The sequence below is a fragment of the Mastigoproctus giganteus genome, chromosome 11, assembly GCF_048544385.1.
Source record: "Mastigoproctus giganteus isolate SK-2022 chromosome 11, ASM4854438v1, whole genome shotgun sequence".
Classification (NCBI taxonomy): Eukaryota; Metazoa; Arthropoda; class Arachnida; order Uropygi; family Thelyphonidae; genus Mastigoproctus; species Mastigoproctus giganteus.
Window position 1 is genome coordinate 130,279,948 of NC_143585.1, and position 22,781 is coordinate 130,302,728.

Consider the following 22,781-nt stretch of genomic DNA (forward strand, 5'->3'; position numbering starts at 1 on the left):
GCTGTATCTTTTTTTCACGCTGCCAAAGGGAACACTCTTTGGAATATGCTGGGTGTGCCTCTTTACAGTTCAGACAGATTGGTCTTGTGGCTGTGCAGTCAGTACTAATGTGTTCAATGGATCCACACATGGCACAGGCAGCTACTCCTCTGCAGACTGTCTGTGAGTGCCCAAATTTCTGGCATTTATAGCAGCGAATGGGTTCGGGATGTACGGTTTAACTCGGCAGTTAAGGTAGCCTGCTTTTATCACTGTTGGTGGCTTGGGATTGTCAAAAGTAAATATTATGTTCCGTGTCTGACATTAATGATTCCTTGGTCGTGTAATTCTTGTTTTAGTTCTTCGTCTGACACGTTCATGAGGTCCCATTCGGTGACACCTCTTGACGTGTTCAGGGAAATATGGGGTGAAACGGTGATAGAAGTTCCACCAAAAGTTTTCAGTTTTTGTAGTTGCTCAGCCTGTCGAGCAGTGGCAACTTCAACTAGTAGGTCACCTGATCTTAGACGACGAACTGTCTTTGGAGTTCCTATTGTGCTTTCTAGGCATTTCTGCACTAGAAATGGAGAGAGCTTTCCAACTGGTTGTTCTTCAGTTGAGTGAATAATCAAGAAGGTTGGAGTTCGGATTCTGCCTACGTCAGTCTTTTGACGTTTTGCTGCAACAGAACCAGACTCCTCTTGTTCTTGCCTTGTCAAGGTTTCTTCTATGCACCCAGTGTTTTTCTGGGTTTTACAGACTTCTTGCTCCATTTCGCCCTGGAAGGGAGCCCTTTTCCCCTCCAGGTTACCGGCCCCGCCATGTGGAGGCAGGAGCAGTGCCACCTTTGTGACCAAGCGGTAGTGGGTTAGTAGTAATGCAAAATGAAAGAAAAAAAGAAAGAAGGTTACTTTTCCTCCTGTTCAAGTAAAGTGATTTCTTTACTGAAGCTTATTTAATTGATTGTTAGTATAACGCTGTAAATAAAGAAGACGATTTTATTTATTCAAGAGAGCGCAAATTCACTGGCAAAGACACTTGATCACAAAATCGCTTGGCACCTGGGGCTTTGGTACGAGCCTTAGAACTTGCTCCAGACCCCTCTACTTAGGGACTTTAATTTTAACAACCCTGTACTTGCTTCTTGAGTGTCTATATGTATATAATTATGTTGTGCTTGGGTAGGATGTGATCTGCTATAATCAGATGGGTGTGTAGTAAAGTAGTGTGTTTATATATGTATATATAGTCAAACCTTCCAAATACAGTAACCACAGGATCTGATCCTTTCCAGATCCTGGAATTTTTTGGATTTTGGTTGGTCATATTATAGTTATAAAAGGCTATTTCAGTAGTGGAACTTACTCTATGTAGTACTATAAAGTGTAGTTTTTTTATCCAAAAGAAACATACAGTACATGGAAAAGTACAATAAAATTAATTATTTCCCCTTCCATTTCATTTCCAAAACATACATTCCAGTAAAATATACATATTCTGGGAGGGAAAATGTATCATTCGCCTCACTGACGCACCAGTCAGGGCTCAGGGAAAAAGGATGCAAAGCACCCAGGCTTCAGATTACAAAGGGCCAAATCAAATAAAGTACCCCTCCTAATCCCACCATGGAGGAATGCTTATCCCCAACCTTAATTCTTAGACATGCACTCCCCCAAACTATAGGACCAGTCCTGGTCCTGATGTTAGACATCGTTTGTCAATACAATTTTTAAAAAATAGATAAAGGCCTTTGAATGCATTTTGAAAAGCCACAGTTTTCTGGGCTACTTAATTTTCTTTTAGGAGGTATGGAAATTTCTGTGCTGAATACAAATTTTTAGATTAACAACAAATGTTTACAAACAACAATCTAAAAATTAAGTACTAACCAGAAAACGTGTTTAGTGAATCCTTACCTGCCTAATGCTTCGTCATGTGCAAATCATAAAACTAAGAAAATGAGTCATCCATCACATTCTATCAATGAGTCACTAATCCTGTTCAATACCAATGAGACAATTCCATGACCTAACAAATTTCAGGATGTCACTGGAGTACAGTAGAAACTTATGCTACAAAGTGAAATCTTGACCCTGTACAATCAGCTCTTAACACATTATTTGTGCAATCATCTCAACCAAGGTGGTGGCCAAACAAAACTCAGTGAAGGTTCAAGTGGTGCTGGTTTGAGAAAGTTTTAAACAAAGCCCAGGGAAATCCATATATGTCAGTCATGAATTTAACATGACTATGACTGGCACATGAGTAAAATGTGCATAACATGTTACTCAAAAATGTGTAAATTGTTATATTGCTATTTGAGGATAAAGCTATACGAATTACAGCTTGCACAGAAGCTGATGATCAACAGCAAAACCAACAGGATGGAATTTTGTTGTTAAATTCTGCCATAGTTATAGTTTTACAATTATGCTGCCATCTACTGCAGAACACACATTTTCTTGCTGATGAATAAATATTTGAAGATATCCTCACCTGGAAGTGGTTTCAAGTTTATATCTCTATTCACACAATAATGCTTCAGCTTTGAAAAGGAGGTTTGTGTTTTGAAGTCGGTACTGTTCCCTTACCAATGATACAAGATTTTATATGCATTTTAGTACAAATTATTCGAAACATTTCTACAATGAAATTCAAAGTCCAAACTGGTACTGGCAACTTGTGAACAACTTGTATAATTCACAGAGGCTGCTGCCAAAAACCAACAAGCAGATATTATCATAATGAAATTTTGCCAGTGTCTTGTAAAATTTAGTATCACTGTACAGTATACGTCTTTAAATTTTATATTTCTATTCACTTCCCTAAAAACTGCGTGTGAAAATCAAAAAGAATTCACATAACTATCACTTGCATTATGGATGTCCATGTAATCAAATTTGTTTACAGCATTGGGGAGAGGGGGGCACTGATCTCTAACAATACAAAATGCATGATTTTCTGACACAGGTACTGTGCATCTTGAAGTGTTCAAATGTATGGACTTAATTTGAAAAGAATGATAAATGTACGGACTTAATTTGAAAAGAATGATAAATGTACGGACTTAATTTGAAAAGAATGATAAATGTACTTCAAAGGAAGCGAAAACTTTCTTATTGGAGGATTTAATAAAAGAATTAAAAATTCTCCTTTTAATTCTCCTTTCCAATTTAGCATTGGGGGGAGGGGGGGCACTGATCTCTAACAATACAAAATGCATGATTTTCTGACACAGGTACTGTGCATCTTGAAGTGTTCAAATGTATGGACTTAATTTGAAAAGAATGATAAATGTACGGACTTAATTTGAAAAGAATGATAAATGTACTTCAAAGGAAGGGAAAACTTTCTTATTGGAGGATTTAATAAAAGAATTAAAAATTCTCCTTATGGAATTCACAAGGCATGTAAAATCTTTTTCAATTTCTTGCACATGATGACAAAGGTCACCAAGTTTCATTTTTGGTACCATAATAGTCATGCAGCTTGATGTCTATGAGCTGCAAACAAACAAGTACCATGTTGTTTACTATGTATAGCTGGACATACCTTCCAAAGAGAGAGTGTCCATATTTTGGGATATTATTTGCAGTTTAATACTTGTAATCCGTGCAAAAAAAAAGGAGATACTTCTCTCTTCTAGCACTACCGTTCATTCAGTAAACTTTGTAACATAGTGCTCAACTGCTCTTGCCAATTATAACTACATGTACTATCCAGGATTCTTGTACAAACCACTGTCCAGACTGATATTACTTTAAAGAAGCTGAGCAAGAGCAGCTGTAATCAAACAAATATTTTTAAAGCTCTACTTACTGTGGATAAGTAGAACTTTAAAAATATATGTTTGCTTACAGCCTTGGTTGTGTGGAATTAAAGCCTTTTTTACATAAATTAAGTCACTATTTATGGTCAAGATCAAACTGCTTCAAGAGTTTTTTGACATTTACTTTGTTAAAAGATGAAAGATATTAAAATCTCCAAATTCGAAATGAATCCATTCTAATGTCCTGAAAAGATGTAATTTTTTTTGTTTGTTATATGTTATTTAATGAACAAAAAAATTTTATTATATAGTTGAGTGTAATATTTTCCTTTCGCACAGCTTCTGTGGTTAATCTTTGATAAACAGCAACTTATTTATGCCCACAAAGGGAGAGAAAAAATAAACAGATTTAATTCCACAACCAGGGTAAAATTTTGCAACTGTAATCAAATATATATTTTTCAGCTGTACTCAGACACTGGGCATTTTCTTTCTGTCTGCCACTCTCAGCTGTTCTAAAGTAACATCAACTGATCACTGCTCATATAGTGTATAGTGTAGTTTGACTAGCAGCACCGGGGGTTTAGGTATATAGGGATTTCCCCCAACTCCACTATTAGTACTTTGAGACATATACAATATTCTGTAAAGGCCAGATAGTGAGAGTTACTGTGCGTTTGTGAAAGGTTAGTGTAAGTCGTGTTGGTATGTTGTTCATACAGCCTCTTAACCTAAGGGATTGTGGAAACCACCAACCTCTAGTTGCCGTCCTTCACCACAGGGAAGCGGGCCAGGTCAGTAGAAAGAAATAGACTGTGGCAGGGCAAACTTTGGAGTTGCCTGAGCGTCCCAGGGATGGCCCAAAAAAAATAAAAATAAAAATGAAGAAAGGAAGACAGGGGAGATAGTGAGTAGGGGATAAAAGAGGGAAAGAGCAGTGGGAGCGGTAGCGAAGGTGGCCACCAGGTTGAAAGGGGTTACAGTGGGGGGGGCCTTTGGAACAAGAAGCCCATCCTGCCCCAGAGGGGAGGAGTTAAAGTGATGACGGGCTAGCCACCAAGCAAAAGTGGGATTTGAGGGTTTGTCTGTAGAGGGAGTAAAGACATAGGGAAAGGGATCGCTATAGTAATGAAAAGGAGGGCAAATAGAGTGGGAGTAGAGGAGGAAATAGAAGTTTGTTGTTGTTGTTATTTGGTTTTTAGAAGCATTAGCAACTAAGGCCATACAGAGATATACAGTGGTCATTACCTGACCTTTCCGCATCCTCCGTATTTGGTGGTTATGGGCTCGAACCCCGGTCTAATCAAGAAGTGTGTGCTACGCACTGCTGCTCCTGCCCACCTGGCTATGGAGGCACCAAAGTAGAAGTAAAGAGGTGGATGTAGGTGGAAGTATCCACCATAGGGATTTAAAAAGGGATAGACAGAGAAGGAGGATCCGGGAGGCTTAACCCTGCAGTTATGGCACTAAACCTATGATGTAACTTGGAAATTATGAGCCTGCGTTAATTGTTGGCTGCAGATAAAAATCTGCAATTTTCTATACTTCCTAAATATAGATAAATTTTTACTTGGTATGATTTTTTGATTTTTTTTCATTTTCCAGGTGTTTATAGCATAACTGCACCCAAGAGGTAACAACCCACCACCTTTTTTTCTACTTTTAACTCATAACACTTTGGCGTGACAATCTAGCATAGGAAACTGACTATACTACTGACACTACAAAGCTTAGATTATATGTTTATTTCTCATTTAAGTTATTTGTAAAATTCTCCCACATGATATAACAATTATTAATAGTTTATAACTGTTTGTAAACTATGTGTTTTTGAAAGTCATTTGAAATACTCATTATTATTTTGAAAAATATACCCAGAAAGTGATAATCACCTGGGAATTATATGAATCATGTATTCGTTTCTAGTTCGTTATTTATAAAATTGTCCCACATTATCAATAATTTTTAATCGCTTCCAATTGTCATACACTATGTCTTTTTGAAAGATTTGAAATATTCATTATTATATTTGAATAATAAATACGGAAACATGGAAAGTGATAGTGTCGATATAAAGAGTTAGCCACATGCATAATATTTAAATTTTGTACACCTCATGGCACATCAAATTTTAAAGAAATTTGGAAAAAATTTTGGCTATAAAGTGAATAATAGCAGCCAATATATGCATTTTTTAAATGTTTTAAACCTATTTATGCCTATTACAACCTATTTAAACCTATTTATGCCTATTACAAGCAAAAATATGTGGGCCACACACATTTTAAATTTCACACATTTAAAGTCTTGTAAATTGGAAAATGGGAGAGATTAATAGCTTCATCTTTATATTTTATGCCTGTAATTTTTTTATTTTTATTTTCAACAGAACTAATTTGTTTTGTTTGAAAATAAAAGGAAAAAAAACAGCATTTTTTAATATTTACTCTTTTTATTTAAAAATAGAAAATGCATACAGTAAGCATTGCAGTCCATTAAGAAAAGATGAAATATTGGCACACTCCAAGAAGAATTCAGAAAACTCATACACCTTTTCTAGAAATTAAAAGAAAGTTTTACACTTGTCAGTTGCAGCATCACATTTGTAAAGATCAGGGGCACCATGACAACAGGGTTAAGGAAGTTTAACCCTAGATAATTTTTTACACATAATTTTACCACTACTAATATTAATAAAAGTTATAAATGTTAAACAAACAGTACTTAAAGCAATATCAGAAATCTATTTACCTATGCTTCTTCCAGTAGCGAAATGCTAGTAAACAAAATGCCTCTACTACAACACATCCCATGAAACAAAGAATGATTGGAGCTGCAGTTAAACCTTCTTTCTCATCTCCAGTAGTTTTTCCTAATAAATAACAAGCATTATTCATGTCATACTAAAAACTGAATTTAAAATAATCTATAAAATATAAAACAATTACTTATAGACCTTTTAAATATGTAAGGTTAAAGCACATCTACAATTTCAGAATAGAGAACAACAGTGGTCTGTAATGGAGATGCCACTTGGCCTTTGTGGTGGGAGTAAAGAATTTGGTACAAACTGGGAAGGAATATTAAAGGAGAAATGAGTACCTTTTGTCAGCGAATAGAGCTTGTTAGTGAAAGCTTTGATTCAGTTCATACTGCACTTTTAATTTTTAAAAGCCATAATATCACTCACTCAGATATGACATAATGATGTTTCATTTTATTAAAATCTTATTTTCATCTGTGTTCCGATGGGTGGACAACCAAACTAAGTGTATCGTGAGGTTGTGAAATACTCTAGTTCAAGGAATATATTTTGCACCTTCACCTGTCAAAACAAACAAAATGTTCTGCAGTATCAGTTTTCAACATCATACTTTGTTGAAGAAAGTTCCATCATGATAGTGAAGCTGCTAACCAAATAAAGAAATCATATTAATGAGAGAGAGAGAGAGAGAGGAAAGCAAGTTTAAGAATAATATTTTATTATTGTAGCTAGTAGTCAGTTTACGAGTACAGATTTATACACAATGCACGTTCAAATCCATGCAATAGTACAAAAAAAAAAAAAAAAAAAAAAGTGAAATTCTCACAGCTTCCATCTTGTTAAACTTGGACCTATTTGCTGCCCTGTGGTATTAAGCAAATTTTATTTTAATTTTATCAAGTATAGTCATATTTTAACTGATTCAGTCTCACCAAAATTCAGTTTCAGCAAAAAGTGCTAATTCTGTAAATAATACAAACATTCTCATAAAAAATTAGTTACATATTATTATTATTATTAGCCATATGGTGCAAGGAGGCCTGAGGCTTATGCTGCACCAGCCAAAAGGAATTTGAGTACCCTGAGAGAGAGAGAGAGAGAGAGAGAGAGAGAGAGAGAGAAGTATGAGGGAATCGCCAAAAAAGAGAAGAATGGTGATATCTAGCTCAGGACCCTGGGTGTGCCAAGCCCATACTCACCAAATGTGAGCTCCTGAGGTTGTAAAAATCCTTTTAATTTATATATCTAACCAACTACATATATCTAAAATGTATGAACATCTCATAACTTTGAAGTGCATATAACATCTCATAATCAAAGTTGTGTGTAGATATTAAAAAATTTAATTCAATTTAAAGGAGATACTTGATACTACATTTATTAAATGTTAAGTTTATTTACTATAACTGATGATATTAAAAAATCACTTGAAAAGTTTTTGGCCTGAATATGAAGGGTTTATTTGTGGAGTCTGATAACATGTAATTTTCAGCACAGACCCCTATGGAGTCAACAGAGCAAGTTAGTGCTGGGGATAAAGGATGGTTGAATGGGAGAAGACGGAGAGTGGTTATCTATGAACACTGCTCTTTGCAAACTATTGTTATTAGTGAAACTCCACAAGGTTCAGTGCTGGGCCCATTGTTGTTTTCTGTATTTATTAAGGATATTGATGAAGGTTTATCAATATATACCTTCGTCACTATCCAAGGTAATGCATATGAGTAACAGTAATCCCAGAGTAATGTACCAACTATATGGTACTACACTCAGGGTAGTGGGAAAATGAAAAGGACTTGAGGGTAATTATGCAGTCAGACATGAAGTTCTCTGACCAGTGCTGACAGGCTGCCAGGGCAGCTCATGGGGTTTTGTCAATGATATACAGCAATTTTTCTTGGAGGGATAAGGAGGATTATAACTTTGTATACGGCAATGATCAGGCCACATCTTAAGTACTGCATACAGGTGTGGAGGCATCATTTTAGGAACATGCTGTTAGTAGGACATAACAAAACAAAATACTCCCATAATAAGCCAATCTGTGGGCACAAGCTTTCTATATCGTGAGACAAGACAGAGGCTAGGGGGGTATATGACTATACATTATATATAGGCCTGAAAGTAATAAGGAATCAATTGTTGTTTATATAAACAACATAATTGCAACGTATATAAACGTAATTGCAGGTTGATTCCTTATTACTTTCAGGCCTGTACATAATATATAGTTATATACCCCCTAGCCTCTGTCATGTATCATAGTGTAGAAAGCTTGTGCCCACAGATTGGCTTATTATGTGGGGAGGAGGGTATTTTGTTTTGTTATGTCCTACTTACTATTTGTCATCTTTATGATTGTTTTTATTTCTGTTTTATATTTCTTCACTGACATCATTCAGTCCAATATTTGCAATACCAATACTGACTTAAACACATGAGGCATATGTCCAGTCCTCCGTCCAGGGCCCAACTTTGGTATGGGTTTTGCAACCCCGACAGCCCAAGCACATATTCCCCTTATTCCACTTGCTTTCTGCTGTCCTTTAACACTACAATTTATTTCTCATGCGTGATTAGGCTGGCCGAAAGCAATATCGAGATGCTATTCTTCTGCTATCGCTTCTTTTTTCATCTTAAACAAAGTTGAGTTGTCTTTTCAACCCTACTTTGATAGTCATTTATTCTCCCTTTGCTGACGCACTTGTCTATTTGTTTAATTGCTTACCTCTGTGTCACACGGGCATGGTTCACTTTGACCATTTCACCCCCCCCCACATACACACTTCGGGTTACTTCAACCAATATAAATATACATAGAACTATTGGCTCATTTCTTTGGTCTCCCATACAGTCCTACATTTGCTACACTCTGCTAATTTCATTGTCTCTGGTCTGATTATACAGTAAGTTGCTTAGGTGGTAAAAATAGTAAGGAGAGAATTACACTCTTGGTCAGTGCAAATATGGCTGGTAATGAAAAACTGAAGCTTTTGTTAATAGGCAAACGTAAACAAACCCAATGTTTCAAAAGGGTAAAGTCGTTAGAGTTGGACTACAACTACAACAAAAAATCTTGGATGACAAGTGAAATTTTTGAACAGTGGATTTTAAATTTCAATAGAAAGATGATGAAAGAAAACAGAAAAATCGTGTTGATCAACAACTGCCCTGTGAACCTTTACTCAGTAATTTCGAAACTTACAAGTGTGAAACTTGTTTTCTCCCCCCCCCCAAATACCTTGTCTAAACTGCAGCCAATGGGCCAAGGATTTAAAAATGCACTATCAAAGATGCATACTGAAAAAAATTATATAGATTTGCGATGTGCATAACAGAATTGGCAAAATTGTGGAGTCAAGATGTGATGGAAACAATGATTAAGAATTGTTTTGCAAAAGCAGGTTTTGCTAAAACACTAATTAACAGCGATGAGAGGGATGAACTACTACAAGACATTGCGCAATCTTGGGAAGAGTTCAAGCGAGGTTTGATTAGTGGAGAAAATGTTCTTGACAAATTTTTAGGAGTTGATAATGATGTCATAGTAGCTGAATATCCGAGTGACTCCAACATTTTGAAGTGTATTTAAAGACCTAGTCACAATATCGACGATGAGTTAGATGAAAATGATGGCAATATTAAGAAATGTTGGCAGCATTTGAAACTTTGCACTGAGGCCCTCATTGGGAAGAAAATGTAACAGAAAATATATTTGAGTGTTTAAACAAAAACAGTTTTATGAATGATGTACAGTAAAATTCAGTGTACAAAAAAAAAAAAACCAAATATTTTACGACATAATAGAACCCCAGGGGCTCACATCTGGTGAGTATGCACTTGGCACACCCAGGGTCCTGAGCTGGAAATCATCATTCTATCTTGGGGATTCCCTTCTACTTCTCTATCTCTCAGGGTAACTCAGAAATCTATTTTGGGTGGTGCAGCATAAGCCTCAGGCTTCCTTGTACCATATGGCTAATAATAATAATAATAATAAGTTGTCAAAAAACCTGATTTTATTCTTTCAACTTAAGTTTACTTTGTTTAAATTTCAAACTGGGCATTTTGCCTTCTCTCATACTTTCACTTATTTTTTTTTTTCCTTTGACAGAATTTATCTGTTTTATTGTAGCATTTTACTTTTATTTATTTATTTATTTTTGAATTATATCATTTTATTCCTTCTTTTTTGGTCTCTGTCTGGTCAGCTTTGGTGTATACGTTTCATATATATACATCATACCAGAAACAGAGACCTTGCTTATTGCTGTGGCTCCTATGGTTTGGCTGCCGATGCTCTGAAGATGTAGTTAAAGTCCTAGGAGCTACAGCATTAGATACCATTTTTATTATGTTTATGTTATTTTTAAGTTAATCTTAATTTCATTTAATTTCAGGTAATCTGCTTTTATCTTGCAGGCATTCTCAATTTATTCCATTGTAATTACACTTGACAGGTCAGCAACCCTACTCAATACAAAATACATTTGACTATATATATATATATATATATATAAAATAATAAAGATGCAATGAAATTACTGAAAGTCTTAGTAAACAGGAATGAGAAATTAAAATATATATAAGATTGGGTTATGGATCCAGGGTACTACAATAAATGTACAAAAAACCGGCAACCATAATGAAAAATAGACAAAAAAGTAATTATTTGTGTATTTGGTAGGGGAGTTGAGCTATCAGATGTAATAACCATGGGAGAATTGGGAGAACCTGTATGCTAAAAAACAAATTATCTGAAATAAAATATAATTAATATAAGCATAATTATTGTATCATTTTATTCCTAAAGCTGTGGGTCCTAGGACTTTCAGGTAATCTAAGTAGTTAAAAGTCCTAGGACCCACATCTTTAGGTACTCTCCAACCAAATACACAAATAATTACTTTTTTGTCTACATATATATATATATATATATATATATTGTAAAGATTAATGGGAGAAGGAGTAAGAAAAAGGATTTTGATTATGGACAAAGGTAACTGATAGCCAGAAAGGACCTGACAACCATAATAGTATAATAAGTAAGCAAATAAAGTTGTAGAGATAAGAGAAGTAAGTAAAAAGTGTGAAAGAAGAAACAAAAGAAGGGTAGGAAAAAAATTAATACATATATAAAGAAATAAGTCAATATTATTATACAAGATATATACATGATTATATTGTCATATTATCGTACAATCCTAGTGTTGTTTTCAAGTGTGAACCACCGGAACTGCCCGATAAGAGGATAATATATAGTGTCCTCTGTTTCTAACGCAAAGTACATGCCATGGCAAAATAAAATTACATCAAAATATAGTATTGGGTAAAAAAAATATTATATAAAATAATATAAAATTAAAACTATAAGGGAGGATATAAAGACTGGCGGCATGCAATTTAAGGTTGACACAACAGAGGACCTAAAAATAGATATAAACATAAATGAACAATGAAACTAAAGCTAAAACAAAAATGAACAAAGAAACTAAAACAACAACCATTGTTGGGAGTAGACAAAGGCTAATGGCAGAAATGCATATAAATATATATAAAACCTGTTTATATTGTAGCATTTATAAGCAATGGTATAACACAGGGGTCTGCAGCTCTAACTTTTAGCCCACATGAAGCACAATTTGAAATGGAGTTAGAGGACTTAAAAACTAAGGACATGTGGAGTGCAAGACTAAAATGCCTTAAAACTGAAATTGAAGATTTGGAGAGGCAAAAGGCTACCATTGTAATTTTACACAAATGGAAGGTGATAGACGAGTCGAAAAAGCAAGACCAAATTGTGTTCGATGCGTGGAGTAACTTACCGGACATGTATATAAATTTGAAAATATTTGCGTTTGGACTTCTCTCAGTTTGTTGTTCGATATATTTCTGTGGGCAAATATTTTCGAACATGAACTACATTAAAAATAAATCAAGAAACCGTCTGAACAATGCAAATCTCACAGCATGTTTAAAGATGAAAATTACAGCATACTCATCTGATGTTGAGATTCGCTCAAGAAGTTCAGCAGAAAAAGTCACATTAATTCATACCTAATTGGATGTTTGTTACTTTTTTTTGGTATTAATAAATAATATTTCAAAATATATATTTTTTTAATAAAACACCTTCCCACTCTATTCCATTTCTTAAATCCCCTGCTCTTCCCAGCTTGAGCTAAGATGTGGCTCTTCAGATTCTCTTTTTTTTTAATTGGATCAAAAATGGCTCTTCACTCAAAAAAGGTTGCCAACCCCTGGTATAGCATTCAGCTAATATGAGATGAAATTAGGTAGGTAATTAGGATAGAAATAGACACTCCTGCCCTTGTATCACACTAATATGTAATACGGAAAAATGACAGTTTTAGGAAAGTGAACAGCATATGATTGAAGAATATAAAGTTGGAGTTCAGGTTATTTGGGAGCGCGATTTCCCATCCATGCTAGTAACAGCCCTGGATATATATATATATAAAAGTAGTAAGCAGAAAGTGGCAGGAAACTAAATAATGGTAACTATAGATTAACACAGTATCCCATTTATTAAAAATGAAGATAAATTATGTACAACAAAAGAAATAAAGTGAAATAGATGATTGAGACTACTTATGAACTCACCCAATACAAGATGATCAAACCAATATGACACAATGAAACAAGATAAGACGGGTATAAGAAAGAAAGTAAACAGATACATGAAGTGTATACTAGCAACCTCGGCAACAAAATTGTGAAAAACTTTTGAAAAATTAATAAGAAATAATTTAGATTGACACCCAGTAAGCACCGGGTCATATTGTATGAAATACCACATTGAAAAGATGATATACCTTAAAAAAAAAAACAAAAATAAAAATAGTAGACATCCAGATGATAGAGCTACAGTGTTCATTATACGCGTATAAGCATCCGCAACTGGCAATCATACATACATGTTTTCCACCGCAGAAAACAGTAGCAACTAGATGTCAATATGTACATACATACCCAAACAAAAGGGACAAGAAGGAACAAGAAAAGTAGTCAAAGAACCTGATGGGTTACTTTGTTAATGATTTCATTAAGGCTAAACTGATCTGAAAATAGCTTTTTATGGTTGATAATATTAACAGCTAAATTAAAATGAAAGTGCAGGTAAGATAGAGGAAATAGATTATCAATCAATTTGAGATAGAATTTTCTGACACTGTTAATCACCTGACTGCACAGTATCAATTCTAAGATACTGTGAAAAAATATTGGTGGAGTGGACATTTTTAGATATATCAGATTGCCAATGAGTAAAATTAATCACACTGAAATTAAATGCATCCTGTAAATGTCAATAACAGTAGACTCATTATTTACATCCAAATCCAAATGAATGGCTATTAGTGTAGGTTGGGGGTAGGGAAATCTAAAATTTGAGATGGTCTTATTGATGACTCTTCAATAATCCTGTGGGATATCCTTACATTCCTTTCCACTTCTTAGAGAGAGAGAGTGTGAGAGTGAGTGAGTGAGCGAGCAATCGACAGAATTAAGATTTTGTTTTTATTTTTGGAGTTTACAGTTATATCACAGCTCAGTATATTATTGCTTTAGTAGCAGTATTGAATTAACTGGGAGCTAAAGATCTCTAAGATAGATTCTACTCCACCATTCATTTAAGAAAGTAAGGAAGAAAATGAGTCTTCCCCTGAAACCAGTGTTTGCATAAATAAAAAAGGTGTGCAAAGTGTTAAACAAATTTATGTTTAAAGACTTTAACAGAGTTATTACATGAGCAGAAATAAGCTGCTATAACAGATAACTGTGATATTTCAGAATCTTTTATTTTATAATTACTTATTGCAAATCAAAAATTAAAAAATTAGAAGAAAGAGAAATTAAGTTGCCAGATACATCTTAATATTGACATATTAAAGAAACTAGAACAAAGTCACCCATCTAAGGAATACTGAAATTGACTGTTCCAATTAAATTATGACAATGGAAGCAGTAAAAGGAAAAATTTAAAAGTTCTTAAACTGATACTTAAAGGGATAAAAGTCAAACCTCAGAATAAAATTAGAGATAACTGAATTCTCATTAAAAAAATCTCCAATAGATTTACGCATAATAAAGAATAGAAATAAATTATAGGAAAATGGACATTGGATAGAACTTCCAGTAAAACCTAGCTCTAAAAATTATAATCTTTGATATACATAGTTACCAACTTCTTGAATATGAAAAAAACTGGATATTGTGGATATTGGGCAATTGTAAGCAGTAGGAAAGCAGGAGATTTTTGGGACAAAACAGGAAGAAAACAGGATATTTTTCAGAAAAGAAGTTTTGTAAAGTCGACACTGACTTAGAAACTAAATTTCACTGATAAAATACACAGTTTATATTAAAATACTGGCATAGGACTGTTTACTAGTGCAGTACATTCAAACATTAACTTATCTATTATTATTAGTAGTAGTAGTAGTAGTAATAGTAGTACTGGCAATTAATGATGCAAGGAAGTAAGCTTAAACAACAAGAGCAAAAAAAAAAAAAAAAAAAAAACTACCCAACTCAGCTGTCCATCACTTCTATTATAATAATATTTGTAAAAGAATAAGAGAATTTTACCTCAATATGATACGTAGAACACTTCCATATGATACTCTCCAGAGATTAAAACAAAAACAATTAAAAAATCGAAAATCTTACATTACAGCAGGAAATAATTAACAATAATTAAAAATAAAATGAACCCAATTAAAAATCAATTTAATGCAATTAAAAATTAAGTAAAAATTAATTTAACAAAAAAAATAACAAAACGATTTTCCTTCCTGAAGCTGACAATGCTTTTCGACCATATGTCATGATCACAGGAATGAAAATTCCCGAACAGGTGTGAGCATGGAACTTAAATGGGGATTATTTGTCTTCGCGCATGTGCATAAAGGACCAAGAGTCGGAGATTAGATATGGCCGGTGAACATTAAGAGGTTCTCGTTAAATTACTCAGTTATACAAAGAGTTGGAATGTTCAAGCTGCAACTAACATTATGCTTCACTGTTATGTTGATCCGGGGGGGAGAACTAATGCCTTATTTAGTTACCTAGATTATTCCAGTCTTCTTTTAATACTATTCAACCTAAAGAATGTGAGGTTTTCAAAGAGTGTAACTAAGAAGAAGCATTTGAAAGAAACTGGAAATAACACACATTATAATACAAGCAACTGGCGGCGCCTCCGTAACCAGGTGGGAAGGAGCAGCAGTGCGTAGCACACGCTTCTTGATTAGACTGGGGTTCGAGCCCATCACTACCAAATAGAGAGGATGCGGAAAGGTCATTCAGGGAATGACCACCGCATATCCCGGAGCAATATGGCCTTAGTTGCTAATGCTCCTAAAAACCAAAAACAACAACAACAACAAGCAACTGGAAAGATGTAAAAGGATTAGGTGGTTATAATATTAACATAGTGTAAATGTAGTATGTGCTTTTAATGGAGTTAATTTACTTTTGAATTACATTATGACCTTCATCATAATCACCAAATAGTGGAAGTCTACCATCACCATGAGGCAGAATAGTAATCTGGTTGAAGGGCAAATAGTGCATATCCAAGGGCTAAGAGGCCAGAAAAAGCAGAAAATTAATAACAAAGTTAAACTGAAGACAGTTTTATTTTATGTTAATAATAATAATAATAGAAGTGAAGTCAAGATGAGCATGAGCAGTAATAAGGTTAAAGTTGTTTATATTGCTTAGAATATATAGTGAATTTTATGGGTTATGAAACTGGCAGGCAACCAAAGTGATAATCCATAAAAGACTGTGGCTGAGTTATCAGTACAAAGAGAAAAATCTAACGTATCTCTCTGTTGCCACTGTCCTACAGTGACAAAACATCTAAAAGTATATTGCTTAAGACAGCAAAATAAATTTAATAAAAAACAATTTTTGATCTATCATTAAAAAATTATGACATTTTTTATAAATAAAAGGCCTTACCTCTCTTATTTTTTTTAAAAGTCCTCTTAAATTTAACACACAATTTAAAATATCTTATAATATGAGTCTTAGCACTCCTAAAAAGATACACGTCCCAGTCCAAATTCAAAAACAAATGAGCACCCTGTTGCTATAAATACTCAGAGAAATACAATAAGTAATTCAAATAGAGATACTAAAAGAAACGGCCATGACTTTATCTATACTGCCTAGCACAAAGCTCATTTGAAAATTCATGTTCAGCTTCAGACTAGGCAGCACAGTTTAAATAATCAACTTGATTTTTAGTCTCTCTATAGGGTGTCCATTCATTTTTAGACTTCATGTGGGAGAAGTGGTATGTTCTGTTTGAAGATAATAAAGCACTGAAACCTATGTTATTATAATTATGTTTATTTCTGAATGAAATGTCCTTTTATTTATTTATTTTTTTAATTATAACAATATTATGCAACCAGAAATATGACTAATACAAATGAATGGCAACTTTTGGTAATAATTAATTGTGAAAAACTACATATTTACAATTTTTTGATTCATTTTTATAACATAAACAAATTGCAATTACAACTGCAATTACAGACTCAGTTTAATCACTCACCAAGGACACATTTTTCTGTATTATTTATAGTTTCTGTATGAAAACTGAGTTTGCATATACATCTATACACAATTTGAGATCCTTGGTCAAAAGTTAAGGAACAGTGACTGTTACGATCTTTACGTCGACACTGCACATCATGCACGCAGTTTTCTCCAAGTCTTGTGGCTGCTGATTTAAAATACAATTCTAGGTTAAACTTCAATTTTATAAACAAAAAATAAATCTATTCTATTATTAATCACTTTGAAACTATTTTTCAACAATATATTCCACATTCATGATAAATGTCTTTCAAGGATAATTTAAAAATTTCTAAATAATGAATTAATCACTAAAAAGTAACAGATCTCATATTTAGTAATAGTTCTGGTAACTGATGCAAGTAAACAAAGCTTATGTAGTATCAACCTCAAAAAAAAAAAAAAGTGCTAAATTTGTAGCCCTTGTATTTTTTTAATTTAATTTCTCTTATCTAATCTATCTAATTATTTAAATTTACATAAATTTTTTAAACACGATTACATAAAAATTTATTCCAGTACCCAACTACTCTTTGGCTAGTCAAATTTTCTTACATTAGCCTGCAATTATCCTTTCTTAACCGTGATGTTGGTTGCATGGGGACAGTGCCGGCGCCGGTTCAGCGCGTTCCCCGGAACCCGGCCCCACGCTTTAGATGGGCCCCGTGCTTTCTAAGGCGTCGCGTTACAACTTACAAATACACGCGCTTTTTTCTGCTGCTGTACTTCCCTGATGTTTCCATGTCACTTAATGACTGGCAAAGCAAATCCCACCATTCAACCTACTAGAAAATCCAGACGATTATGCCAGTATATTGTTTGAGTCTTGACACAATGAAATATATTATAAAAAGTAACCTTTCAGAAGCATACCCCAATTTATTAATTGCCTTGCAAATAATGTTGACAATGCCAGTAACCGTAGCTTCAGCCAAGCTTAGTTTTTCGTGATTAAATTTAATTAAAAATTACCTTCAATCTGCAGTAAGCCAAGAACGTTTTACATCTCTGGCTATTTTGTCTATCAAAAGCGAGGTAGCAAATTCTATAAATTTTGATGATGTAATTAAAGACTTTGCAACGAAAAAGGCCAGAAAAATTATTTAATAATATTCTATGATCCTATATAACATGTAATAATGGTTTATAATAAATAATTTATTTAGGTGTTCTTTTTTTTGGCCCCGCGCAAATTTTTAATCCGGCCTTGCAAAAGTTTATGCCGGCCCTGCATGGGGATCAAAATGCTCTTGTTCACTAACTCATAATTCATAAAGCTTTTGAAGGTAATTTTTTACCACATTTTCTCTAAGACAAATTCAAAAAGTCTCTACTGAACAGGAGAGAAATGACCCTCAAAATATTAATACCATGTGTGTGATTTCACACACCTGCCGACTGTTAATTTAAATATGTCTCCTTCTGTGTGTGTGTGTGTGTGTGTGTGTGTGTGTGTGTGTGTGTGTGTGTGTGTGTGTGTGTGTGTGTGTGTGTGTGTGTGTGTGTGTGTGTGTGTGTGTGTTTGTTGCCTATAAAAGAGAAAGAATATTCTTCAATGTAGGATGCTTCAAAAGTAAGTTTGAAATTCAGTTTTATTTCAGAGTGGGATTGATTATTCAATTTGTACTGAACAATTTTATTTATCTCATATTGAGTGTCATTTTTGGTCTATGACAAATATTGATGGTGATGCCACTCTTCTTCATTCTGCTAAGATTAATAATTTTCAAGTTATAAAATGCTGTTTGATAACCTTTAAAATGACCAGATCAGTAGATCATCCTAAGATCAGATCTTGGTAAGTACTGGATTGGAAAGATCAGCATAAAACTGAAACAAGTATATCAGGTTTTTGCAATTCAGATCTAGAAGCTAGCTTGAGTTTCTTCAGCTCTCACTTTCATTTTTTCATTCTCTGTGATCAGATCTGTTAGGATTTTCTACAAGTTCTACCAGCTCTTTGTGATGCCTTTGTTATTAGCAAAAATATATATATATTTATATATATAGGGGTCCGCAAACTATTTTTTATTTTTGAGAGGGTCCGTAGATCTCAGTAGTTTGGGAACCACTATTTTAAAGAATTCTATTCTGTGTCCATATCTCTAACCCATAAGGTACCACACTCCATACCAGACAGTGTAACAATCTTCCTTGGACTAATTTCTATCTCCCACATAATATTTCTCTTCACTTCTCAAAAGCTTTTTTACCCATTATTATTCTTGATCTCTCTCTATATTGCTCTTTTCTTCATCTTCCATAAGTCTTCCCAAATACTTACATTTGCTCACCTGTTCTATTCTATTACCTCTTATTTCAATATTTAACTCACACCTCTCTACTCTTATAACCTTTGTCTTCTCAATATTTTGAGGGTTTAGTGTCAAACAATGTCAACTACAAAATCATATTGTAGTTGTTGGTTTTGTAATTAACCAAAAAACAAGTCATTTGGCATTTTCTTGGTTTTCTGGAAATGTACCTACAGCCTAAGCTAACTTGTAAAGTACAGAGAGATACAGTTCTATGACATGATATGCATTGTTATTTGTATAAAGCAAAACTAAAGTTATTGCAAAAAGAAAATGCAATTTTGTAGTTAATGGTGTTTGACACTAAACCCTCAATTTATTCTCATTGCAAACCTGTCATAATTTTCCATTAGCCTATTAACCAATGCCAGTCACCAATGTCATATCATCTGCAAATTTAACACTCTCAATAACTTTTTCCCCCATCTTCACTGCTTACAATTCTTCCTCACCCACGTTCCTTTACCAAATGCCTCTTTAACCATTTCTTCTACATATATATTAAATGAAGTGAGGGACAGGCAACACTCCTGTCTCATCACATCTCTTCCTATCTCTCTACACTTTCAGTGCATGCCACCTTGTCCTAATCCAGCTATTACTTCTTGTTCCAAATACAATCTATTAATTCTTCTTCTGTCCTTCCAATCCACACCTAACCTTTCCAGTATAATCAATAATTTAAGCTGGTCTACCTAATAAAAAGCCTTATCCAAATCTATAAAAGACCTACATACATCTCTGTTCACATCCAGATGCCTTTCTATCAATATTCTTATTATGCTTATTGCAGCCATTGTTTCCAGCCCATTCCTGAAACCAAACTATCTTTCTCCCATTTTTTTCTTTCATCCTTCTTATTACTCTTCTGTTTAATATTCTTAGCATTACCTTTCTGCATGTGACACCAAAATCCTTAAATTTTTACGCTTATTTTCACAGCATGGCTTTTCTGTTAGTATACCATTACTAATAAAATCTTAAAACCTTCTAGACATTCCCTCCTTGTTCATACATTAACCTACATAATTCAAATAATTCTCCTAAGTCCACTTCCCCCAGTAACCTTATAAACTCCACTGGAATTCCATCTTATATCCCCTGATCTCTGTAAGTGTTGCAGCTACCTCTTGCTCCATTATTATTAGCCCAAAGCTGTCTTGTTCTTATTTCTAAGTCACCAAAATCATCTGCTTCTTGCTGCTCATTTGACCCACATGCTGCTCATATATCTTCCACTCATCTTTCCCTTATCTCCTCTGTTTTCTTAATACCTTTCCATTCCTTCCCTCTATAATCCTGATCTCCTCCCTTTTTCTCCATACTCATATCCCTTATTCTCTCAATACATTAACTCTTATTTTCCTTCTCTACAAAACCCATCTCCATTCCTTGCTTGTATCAGTGACAATGTAAATGTGAGAGTGGCAGGTTTCTCGACTTAGCCATTGGCTTATAATGATTACTTTCACATCAGAATCTTTTCATTACAGCAAATGAAATCTTGAATCATTCTATAAAGTGACTGGAAAGTAATCATTCTATAAATTCAACTGACTGGAAAGTAATCATTACAAACCAATGGCTAAGTCTAGAAACCTGCCACTCTCACATTTACATTGTCATCACCCTACAAGCATTACAACAAAAGAAGCTAAAAAATAAAATTGCTTTCAGTGTTATTTCTTAGCTTCTCCTGGTCTTGGCCACTTCCCCCCTCCAACAAACATCAATCACATCACACCAAAATCATATTATTATTAGCCATTATTATTATTAGCTATAAGGTGCAAGAAAGCCTGAGGCTTATGCTACACCAGCCAAAAAAAAAAAAAAAAAAAACTCCCGTGTTACCCTGAGAGAGAGAGAGAGAGAGAGAGAGAGAGAGAGAGAGTGTGTGTGTGTGTGTGTGTCAGAAGTAGAAGGGAATCACCACGAAAGCAAGAAAGAGAAGAATGATGATATCCAGCAAAGGACCCTGGGTTTGCCAAGCCCATACTCACCAAATGTGAGCCCCTGGGGTAGACCAGATGTGAGCCCCTTTCACCATATACAGTAAAACCCGGATAAGAAGTTCCAGCATAAAAAGTTTTCCCCTGTACTAGGTTTGGTTTTTGATGTGAAAACATCTTTGGCAGCACCTACTAAATTTCAGACTGTAGTAAAACCAATTTGTCACTATTTTGCGACGCAGAAATGACATCATTTGACATCATTTCTGTTAAGATTACTAATGGACTAACGGAAATAACATCGAATGAAGTCATTAGATTAGTATTTAAGGTTACTAATCTTCACATTTATCTTAGGTATTTTGATTTGTGTATCTTAGTTACGAAATAAGAGCTTTTGTATTGTAAATATTTTAATCATCATTCACAAATTTCCATAATTTCAGCTGGAAGACAAGATACAATGGGTTTATGATAACTGAAGTAAGAGACATATAATTGTGACTGCAACGTATTTAAAAACATCTTAAAAACAGCGTCGATTGATGTACCAAATCTTGTAGTGGAAATTGAGGTATTAGTGCTTATTGTGAGATCGAATGTTTCTTGCAGGAAAGTTGTTGTTGTTATTTGGTTTTTAGGAGCATTAGCAACTAAGGCCATATTGCTCTGGTGCGGTGGTCATTCCCTGACCTTTCCGCACGCTCCGTATTTGGTGGTGACGGGCTCGAACCCCGATCTAATCAAGCAGCGTGTGCTATGCACTGCTGCTCCTTCCCACCTGGCTACGGAGGCGCTCTGCAGGAAAGTAATTAACGGTTTACTTTCTTCCAGTCTGAAGTAATGTTGAAATTGCCGCTCATGATCATGTGTATTTTATGTAAATCTTTCTTTAACAGTTATGCACCTTGAATTGAGTATGGCAGCAAAATGAAATGAATGAAGTCAATTATATCCTGTATATCACTGTTAGGAGAAATATAAATAACCGTTGTATCACTTGGCCATTGGGTAACAAGCACTCCGCTATACACAGAAGTAGGTGAGATGGCATTGTTTTTGTTACATCTCATATTGTGAATGCCTTCACAACAAGTTGCTACGATATTGCACTACCACAAATAGGCAATGCTTCACCAGTGTAGAAGACTAATGTTGCTTATTCTCGGCAGATACCACCACCATCATCTACCGACTAAATGCACCGACTAAATGCACACTAGTTGATGATTTTTTCACTCATTGCTGGCTCAGCATTCATTGGTTTGTTGGAAGCACAAGGAGTTGTCTTCTTCTTTTTCTTCGGAGTCGTTTGTTTCCAAGACAGTCTTCTCGTTTATAAATTTCGCAACAGCATGCATAAGCATTTTTTAAATCTATAACAACTT

The 22,781-nt window shown here is 34.4% G+C and overlaps 1 protein-coding gene across 2 annotated transcripts in view; it reads right to left on the bottom strand.

The window, feature by feature from the left end:
- LOC150078432 (uncharacterized) overlaps positions 1–22,781 on the bottom strand; it is a 127,472-nt gene that overhangs the window by 81,009 nt on the left and 23,682 nt on the right. For both annotated transcript variants that reach the window (XM_090384864.1, XM_090384863.1), the window contains exons 3-4: positions 17,104–17,274; positions 6,500–6,620 (exon numbers count right to left, since the gene is read on the bottom strand). In XM_090384864.1, the coding sequence (XP_090240990.1) occupies positions 6,500–6,620; positions 17,104–17,274 (292 nt within the window). The remainder of the gene's footprint in view (positions 1–6,499; positions 6,621–17,103; positions 17,275–22,781) is intronic.